We start from the raw sequence: 9,069 nt of genomic DNA on the forward strand, positions 1-9,069 counted from the left end.
CCCGCTCTGCTGGGGCCAGTGTGCGTGGGGAGGGGTCCCGCGGTGGACCCCCATGCTGGACCCGCCATGGGGGACCCCCAGCTGCAGTGGAGGGCCGCAGCTGCGCCCAGGGATCACACACACCCCTTGGTGGCACGGTCAACGCCGCAGCAACCCCGGGGTGGGGAGGAACGGGGCAGACAGAGGTGGTGGCTCCCCTGCGTTCAGGTCTCAGCTTTATTGGAGCATCGTCTGCGGCAGCAGCAGAGCTGCCCCCCGGCCCCATCCCGCTCCCCGCCGTGGCAGGGGGACGCGGTGCCACCAGGGATGGAGAACATCTGGCTGCCGCATACTGGAGGCCTCGCAGGGAAGGATCGGGCCCTGGCAGCCAGCACCCCTCCTGTCCCCGTGGGTCCCCAGCAGCGGGCGATGCGGGCAGCTGCCCTTGTCTTAAGCACCCATCTGCCCTCCCCTGTGCACGGTGGCTCCCCGGGGCTGCCGCCTTGTCGGAGGTGGGAGCCCTGGATGCTGGCTGGCTGCTCCTTACCTGCTTTACCTGTTCCTAATTGCAGGAGAGGCCGGCTGGAATTGCAGGCTGTGCTTTGCCAGCAGCTGCCGGGGGGGAAGAATCCCAGTGGCTTCTCCCCACCAGCCTTGGGCTGTGTCCAAAACACGCTTGGAACGCGTTGAGATCATGGGAGGGGCTGGCAGGAGGGCAGTGCCGGTCGAGGACCCCCCGGTCCCCGCTGCTAGGACACGCTGCAGTGCTTGCTGCTGCCCCGCGGCTTCGCCGTCCTGCCCCCAGCCTTCCCCAGGGGCTCCTTGCCCAGGGAACTCATCCCGGGCTTGGGGATGGGCTTCCCGAAGAAGAACCCCTCTTCCTCCGAGTCTGAGTCTGAAGACGAAGAGCAGGTGGGACACCAGGAGTCATCCTCCTCCGTGATGTCCTGCAGGTCGAGGTCCTCTGGCTGCGCGCTGTGTCGGGCAGGGGTTGTGCCCACTTGGAAGTGTGGGTTTCCATTGCCTGCGGGTGTTCGGGGGTCAGGGCCCCCCAAAACCATGTGACTGGGGGCTCCAGGCCCATTGGGACCCTCTGCACTGGGCTGGGGGCCGGAGGGGTGTCCAGCCGGTGGTCCCAGCATCCCTGCGTGCACAGCATCCCTGCTCTGCTCCTTAGCAGCTGCTCCGCTGCCCTCCAGGCTCCTGAATGCTGGATGCACGGAGGTCTGATCCAGGGATGCCTCTGGCAGAAGGAAAGTGAGGATGGGTGAGGAAGGGGAAGGCTGAGCCTGCCTTGCCACAGCCCCTCGCGCAGCGAGCGCTGCCTCGGGACGCAATGGAGGGTTGTGCCAACCAAACCCCGGCTGCCAGCGCTCACCCTCCTGCGGGAGCTGGGCCGGGGGCTCATCGCCACCGCTCCAGCCCCACGTTGGGCTGCACCCACGCATCGTACCCCATAAAGTACCCAGGGCTGAGCACAGCCTGGTTTTGCCCCCTCTCCGCTCCCGCCACGCAGCAAGCGGAGCAGTAGGATCCCTACCTGCCCCTTCCACCCGCTGCCTGCAGCCCCCGGCCCCCGAGGTGCTGCCCGACCCCGGCGTGGTCCTGCCGGCGGGGCCAGCTCGGGAGAGCGGCGTCGAGTCCGGGGATGGAGCCGAGGCGAAAGCCGAGTCGGAGGAGTCGGAGGCGGTGGAGGATGCGTCCCGTCCCAGGCTGCAGGTCTCGGAGCAGAAGAGCCGGCCGCGGCGGGAGGTGAGGGGCTGCCCACGCAGCGGCTTTCGGCAGAGGCTGCAGCAGAAGCAGGCGGCTCGGGCATGCCAGTGCAGCCCTTGGTGGGTGGCCTCCTCGCTGTCGGCACCTGGGGGGCAACCGCCGGGGAGGGGGAGGCTCTTCCCGCCGCCGAGTGCCAAAGCCCGTCCTCGGCACCCAGCCAAAACCCGTCCTCCGCACCCAGCCGCGGGGCTCCGGCTCCGCAGCCCTCCCAGCCCGCATCCCGCCAGCCCGGGGGGCTGGGACACCCCACTGCACCCCGCCCCGGGGAAGGGGGGCACGGCGGCCGTACCGATGGGGTCCCCGCATGCCTGGCAGGGCTCGGCGAAGAGGCTGTCGAAGCAGCCGCAGCAGCAGGGCCGGCCGCTCCTCATCACGTAGCGTTGCCCGCGCAGGGGCACCTCGCACTCCAAGCAGCAGAAGTGCTCCGGGTGCCAGCGCCGGCCCTCCGCCTCGACGCACTCCTCCATGAAGATCAGCTGGAGGGGGGGGAAACGACCCATCCTCTGAGCACCCAGCTAGAAAACCCGTAGCCGGGAGGATGCTTTGCTGTGCCAAGGAGAGAGGAGGGGCCCCCGATCCTCGGCACGGGCACGGGGCTCTCTGCGAGGCTCGGGAAGGGACCTTTCCTCCTGTCCACCAGCGGCTCTCGCTGCGTTGGCAGCCCCTGGCCAAGCTCAGGAGCTTTTACCAACAGCAAAAGGGAGGTTAAAGCCTCCCCCCCCTGCCCAGCACCCACCTGGTCACAGGAGGCACAGCGGGGTCGGAAGAGCTCGGCGTGGTGCCGGCCGCAGTAGATCCTCCCGTCCTGCTGGAAGTAGATGAGGTCCACCAGCAGCTGGTGGCAGAAGTGGCAGGAGAAGCAGGACGGGTGCCAGAACTGGTCCCCCAGCCGGGATGCCGAAATCCCCGGGTCCCCTTTGTTCAGCCTCCTGCCACACTGCAAGGCAGAGGGAACGCAGGGTTTGGGGCCAGGCTGGCTTTTGGGGACGGGTCCCCACTGGGGAATGGGTGCTGCCCGGTGCTGGGGGGGGTCTGCCTCACCTTCTTGCAGGGACAGCCATGGCAGGGACCCGGCACGGGACATGCCAGCCCCTGCCCCAGGGCCTCCCGTCTCCGTCGGGCGCTGAACGCCCGTAGCTTCCTCCGCTCCTCCTCGGCGAGGTCGGGGCAGAACCGCTCCTGCGCGGGGAGGCAGAGGTGAGGGGGTGCTCGGTGGGCGAAGCCCGGGGTGGGCAGCACCCAACAAACACCTGTCTTACATCGCAGTCCTGAGGAGGCAGCTGCTGCAGGAGGGCTCTGGCGCGGAGCCGGGTGCTGTCGGTGGGAGAGGCTGGCTGCGGCGAGCGGGTGCCGAGACACACCGGGACCTTGGGACGTGCGGGAGAGAGAAACGCAGATTTTTAGGGGGATTAAGCCGCACTGCTCGAGGTTGCTAAAATGTGTGTTTCAACCCGGGTGCTGGGCTGCGGGTCCCACCCGTGGATGGCGCCCACAGGGCTGGGGGAGAGTGGGGAGCAGAGAGAGCCCGGGTGCTGCCCACCTCGGGGGGCACGGGGTCCGCGGGGGGCTCCAGGTACTCTTCCAGGGCACAGCCGGAGTCGCTGTCGGACGAGGCCGGCGGGAGGCTGGTGGCAGTGCCGCAGGGGGGAGGCTCGTCTCGCTGGGGCCATGCGGGGCTTGGCAGGGACATGAGCTGGGGAGAGAGGATCAGAGCTGGTGAGACCCTCGGCGAGGCGGGGAGCCGGGGGTCCATCCCCAGGACACGCATCAACCCGCCTGCCCAGCGCGGACCTGCTCCATGCGGCAGCAGGATGAGCAGCCCCTCATCCTGGGGAGGGACCTCGGAGCAGGTCCAGCCGGGACGATGGTCAGCACCACCACGACCTCGAGACCGTTGGCTGAACCCCGCAGAAATCCAAGGGCTTTTGGGGGTCCTCCTTTCCCTGCAGACCCATGCCAAGGGCATGGCTGCTTGACAGGGCGGGGGCTTTGCCTGCTGAGCAGGAGGCACTGACGGGATGGTCGTGGGGTGAATCAGGGCAGGGAAGACCCCGGGTGTCCATGCTCAAGCTGGAACAGGTTTTGGGAAACAGCACCGGCCGTTTGCTCACCATAGTGGGAGATTTTCCCTGGCTGCTGCCAGTTTTTTGCTGTCATGGCTGATTCCTGGTCTAGAGCGGGACAGTGGGAGGAGACCGAGGTCTAGCCCAGTTCAGTGGAAAATAATTTATTCCCCTCGGGCTGCTATTGTTCTGCCCTAAGCGGCTGTTCCTGCCCGGGTGGCCGGCTTGCCCAGCCGCCACCACCTTGCCTGGCTAATGGTTACGTGGTGGAAACCCGTCCGGTCCCGTCCCCTCCTCCCCACGTGGTGCTTTTCACCGCTCGCTTCCTTCCTGACTTGGCTTTCCAAAACAAAGGCGAGATGGCGATGCGGTGGCTCCTGGGGCTCCCTGGACGCCGGCCCGGAGCCCGACGCCCGACGCCCGCGCTTCCTGCCGCGGCGTGGGGACCAAGGGTGGGATGCAGGTGGGATGGAGCTGAGCCGCTGCTCTGGGGGCAAGTCCCAGTGCTGCAACCGAACGGCCCTGGGACACCCCTGGATGCACCCCAGTCCCCACCGTGGATTGATCAACTGCTCTGGAAAGCATTTTACACAGCAAGCGGCTTGGCACTGGCTCAGGCTGAGGGCTGAGGGGTGGCAACCCCCAGGTCACACACTTAGCTCCCTCCTGCATCCCTGCCACCACAGGGACCGTTCACTCCTCCGCACGGGGATGGTATTGCTGCACGTCTGGTTCATCCCCCCCCTCACCCATTCTGCCAGGGCTGTCCTGGCCAGCACCAGCAGCCGCATCCCCACTGCTCCCAGTAAACAGCTTTGACACCCCCGGCTCAGCCCCTGCTCCCGGCGCGCTCCCTCCACCACAGCTGCCCCTTCCCACGCAGCATCTCGGGGTGCCGGTCTGTCGCACCCAAACGTGGCCAGCTCTGGAGCTGGGAGCGGGTGGGATCAGGTTTCCCTTCCACGCACCTGGGTGAATGATTAACGCTGCAGATTGGCTAATCAGTGGGATGAAACAAAAGGGCTGGTGGCCCCTTCCTGGGGTTTGGGGTCTGCTAGCTCTGGGATTAGCCCAGGAAACTGGAGGGCTGATTGCATGATGCTGTGTTTAGCTCTGGAAGGGATAGAGATGAAATAATCTGACTCAACTCTGTATTTGCAGCCCAAAGAGAGCCTTGGCCTTGCTGGCTTGGGGTAGGAGCACTGCTGGGGTTGGGCCAGTAACCAGTTATGGCTCTACAGCCATGCAGGAGGATTGTGTCTGTCCCTGGGGATGCTGAATGGGGACCTCTGTGGGCTCAGTGACTGGTCCCAGCTCTGCTGCTGCCTTGTTTGGGTAATGTGTGTCTCTGCTTTGCCCTCCCCATGGGAGGTGGATGGCAGTCCTGGGCTGTGCTTGGCTTGCTAAGCCTCCAAGCTGCATTTGTCTAATCTGTTGGGGGTTTGCTGTAATTAGACCCCTCAGATGCTCTGCAGGCTCAGCAGAGCTGGTGGTGCCTGCATGGCCCCAGCCCCGTGGCAGGGTGCACAGGGCACCTCGTCCCAGGGCCGGCAGCAGGGAGCCCAGTGGGGTGATGCTGGGGGAGGGCAGGGCTCCTGGCTGCTGGGAATCCATGGGGCTCTGCTGGAGAGCCCAGCCCAGCCCGGTTTGATGTGATTACGCTGGCTGGCAGCTGTCTGGGCTGTAGACAAGTCCCTGTAATTAGCCCCAGACGGTGACAGTGGTACACGCCTCCCATGCTAAGGAGCCAGGCAGCCCCAACAGGTCGGTCTCCTCTGCTCCCCACTCCTGTCCCCTCTTCCTCCCTGCCTTCCCTCACCGCCTCCAGGCAGCCCTGCTGTTGCCCTTCCCTGCTGGCCTGCAAAGGGATACAGGGATGCTCCAAGCCTGCCCATGCCCAGGAGAGCCTGGACCAGGCGTCGGGAGGATGGAGCTTTGGGGAGCTGCTCCCCGCTGCCAGCGTGGAGCCGGGCGCTGGAGGTGCGTCCCCCCAGAAGGGATGTGCGAGGGACCAGTCGGGCAGGCTGAGTGCCACTGGCTGTCATTTGCCTTTGCTTTAGAAGCCTCTTGTCCTGCCCGTGGGAGCTCCTCCAGACTGGGATTGCTCAGCTCCCCTGCGCTCTGCGAAGGACGGGCAACGGCTCTGCCGCGCTCCCCTGCCCGCTCGCAGCCTTTCGGTGTTCACGCGGCTGCAAACTGCCGGCCGGGCTCCAGCCCTGGTGCTGGCACCACCCGGCTCAGTGACCCCGTAGCATCCCGCTTCCAGCTCCAAGCGTGTTTCCCGCAGGAGCTACAACCCTTTGCGAAGCAGTCACAGCTCCCTGGGCACAAGAGGCTAAAATTCACTGGAATATGAATCTGATTTGGCTCCCCAGGAGCAGCCCCCATCTCCAGCTGGCTGTGGGAGCGTGTGTGGGCTCCCAGCCCACTCCTGCCAAGGTCACACATTAACTTGCAGTGCAGCCACCCCGGCCCATTCGCATTCAGCGCAGCCTCCCCGTTCCCAGCACAGCCAGGGGCTGATCTGCATCTCTGCCACAGCCTTGGCTTTCCTTAAGCCACTTCTCCATTTTAGAAGATGCCCTTTCAGACCCCTTTAGCCTATTTTTTCAGAAGCGCCGAACACTCCCCAGCTCCACAACCCTGAGGAAACACAACGGCTCCCGTCACCGAGAAGACCGGATCCCCTTTCAAGCGCCCCAGAGCGCTGGCAGAGGCGTAGCTCTGTGTTCACCACCTCACCCACAGGATAACCTGTTTTCGCTTGAGCTCCTGTCAACACAGCTGCAATGAAGGCACGTGGAAATAGAGATCCAGAGCAATAAAGATGTCTCTTTTTCTGGGGGGAGATAAGCTGAGGTCTGGCACGGCGAGCCGGAGTGGTTAGTCCCGCGACGCAGCCCAAGCCAGGCTGCCCGCGCCGGAGCCCGTCTCCCGAAGGAGCCCGTGGTGGCTTTTGGACCTGCGATGGCACGAGGTGGAGTGAAGCGTGGGTGCTGCTGGCTGGGCACAGCCATCCTGTGGCCAGCGGTGGGGAGGGACAGGGTCAGCGCAGCCCCCCAAGGATCTCAGCATCCTGGTCCACCACGCAGCACCGTGTCCTCCATGTCACTGGAGGGGACCGTGGCCTGTTTGCTCGCCGAGGGATGTGCCAGCGCTGCAAAGGGCTTTTCTCAGCGTGTTTTCCCCCTTCCGGAGAGTGCCCGGCTGCCCCGGCTCGGCGGGGAGCAGTAACCCATCAACCCGCCGTCACGCAGCCGTTCGTCCACCCGTGGGTACGAACCGAGCCCCACCACCCCACCTCTCCCCCGCGGGCGCCGGGTCTCATCCCGGCACGGGGCCCAGCTGCCTCGGGTGGAAAGCTCCCTCGCCGCCCCAAAACACCCCGCTCCCACCGAATCCCGGGTGGAGGAGGGATGGCAGGGCCACCGGCCGCTCCCGAGACCCTCGTCCCCCGAGGGAGCTGGGCAGCCCGGCCAGCCCCGTGCCCGCACAGCCCGGCACGGCAGACTCCGGCGCGATGGAGCCGACGCTGTCTCCTGCTCTCACGGGACATTTTCCCCAAAACAAAGACCGCGGGGGCAGCGATACCATCCTTCCCCCCTCCCCAATTATTTCTCCCAGAGAAGAAAAGCCAAAAAACCCTCCCTCTCCCCTTGCTCACTTCCCCTTCCCCTTGCAATAATCCCCGGAGAGGGACTCTCCATTGCCTCCCCGACTCCCCAACCTCTTTTTCCCCAGTCCCAGCTCAACTCGGAGCTGGGAGAACCCACCCCAGGAAACCCCTCCGGCCTCACCTACCTGCCTGGTCCCCAGTCCCCGGTCCCCGGGCTCCGCCGCCCGCTCCAGCCCGGGACCCCGCTCCGCAGCAGCCGAGCGAACGCAGCCGGAGCGGGGAAAACTTCGCAAAGCGAAAGGGAAACATCCAAGCTCAGGCAGGGAAACAGATATTTTTTTTTTTTTTTCCTCTCTGTTGTTTTTTTTTTTAATCTGCCTGCCCAGGAAACTGGATCTGTGTCAGCCAGGGTCCTAATTAGAGGCTTTTTAGCCTAAACCTACAGAGACAGCCAATGGCTGGGAATCCCAGCGCGGGCAGGGAGGGGAAGAGCAAAGGATGGGGGAGGGAGGGGGGGTGTACATTAACCCTACAGGGGAAAGAGCTCGAGATGACATCTGTTTTTCTGGCCACCTCTCATTTTCCGAGCGTCCGCGCCCTTCCCTCCATTCGCGGCTCGGTTCACCCCAGGCTGCCGTTTTGAAGACTTTTATGATCCGCGCGGTGAATTATTTTCCCCGCCTGGATCAGAAAGAGTGGAAGCTTCATGAAAGAGGGGAAGTGTCATTACACCCCAATTTAGAGGTGGAGGAACTCTGGCTGGGCTCTCACAAAGGAGTTAGCCAGAGGCGAGTCAGGGTGCCCCAGTTTTCGCCAACACCTGACAGTCTCCACAAAGCCATTGAGACCGGCTTCGGCTGCAGCAATTGCACTCGGGCAAGAGTCAGGGTAGAATTTATCACAGTTTCTGACGCAAGGCAGAGCGTCTTTGTTGTGTTTTTGTGTACTTCTCACCCGCCGTAAGCTTTCCCTGCCTGTTGATGTGACTTTGGGGACGGGCACAGGCAGAGCATCCCCCAAACACCCCACGGCTGCGGGGACCGGACCAGAGCTCTGCCACCCACCTCGCTGCCCGGGAGCTGCGGCTTGTTCCGGGGCTCTGTTGGGAGCCCCGCAGGGTGCAGGCGGCTCCTGCGTTATGGGACCAGGGTCGGGGCTGTAAATCTGTTCTAACTCTGTAAATCTGCTCTAAATCTGTAAAGTGACGGTCACTTGTCAGCGGCGGAGGCCAGGCTCCACGGCAAGCCGGTGGCACGGCAAGCTGGGAGAGGCCGTGCCATGGGTTGGTGGTTTGCGTCCCTGCAAAATCACCCGGGCAGGGAAAGCAGCCGGAGGAACAGGAGCAGGCTGCCGCTCTCCGCTCTCCGCTTCCCCGCAGAGGGGTCCCGTCCAGGCTGCCGAACCAGCGCTGTGATCCCCAGGGACCCTTTAAGCTCTCGGCTCTGTGCCAGGGAAGTTAATCCACTGTTTGGCTTTGGGGGGAGGTTGGTCTCTGCAGCTTTATCTCGACCCATTTGCTGCTGTGGACTTTGTACCCCCCAGGTGGTGGTGGGGGCTCCCCCCCTCGTCCTGCCGCCTGCACTCCCCACACTCCACCGTCCCTCTCCGCAGCAGCAAGATTAACGGGCAAAGTCCTCG

General features: G+C 64.6%; 1 protein-coding gene across 1 annotated transcript; it reads right to left on the reverse strand.

Annotated features, from left to right (window-relative positions):
* Nucleotides 1–192: 192 nt before the first annotated feature.
* On the reverse strand, nucleotides 193–7,804 carry PRICKLE4 (prickle planar cell polarity protein 4). The gene is made up of 8 exons (XM_075442970.1): nucleotides 7,617–7,804; nucleotides 3,293–3,445; nucleotides 3,012–3,119; nucleotides 2,794–2,931; nucleotides 2,489–2,689; nucleotides 2,042–2,228; nucleotides 1,520–1,837; nucleotides 193–1,222 (listed from the first exon to the last, which is right to left on the reverse strand). Exons 2-8 carry the CDS (start codon nucleotides 3,440–3,442, stop codon nucleotides 729–731), a joined length of 1,596 nt encoding a protein of 531 aa, XP_075299085.1. The 5' UTR covers nucleotides 3,443–3,445; nucleotides 7,617–7,804; the 3' UTR covers nucleotides 193–728.
* Nucleotides 7,805–9,069: the final 1,265 nt, after the last annotated feature.

The sequence above is a fragment of the Opisthocomus hoazin genome, chromosome 25 (genome assembly GCF_030867145.1).
Source record: "Opisthocomus hoazin isolate bOpiHoa1 chromosome 25, bOpiHoa1.hap1, whole genome shotgun sequence".
Taxonomy (NCBI): Eukaryota; Metazoa; Chordata; class Aves; order Opisthocomiformes; family Opisthocomidae; genus Opisthocomus; species Opisthocomus hoazin.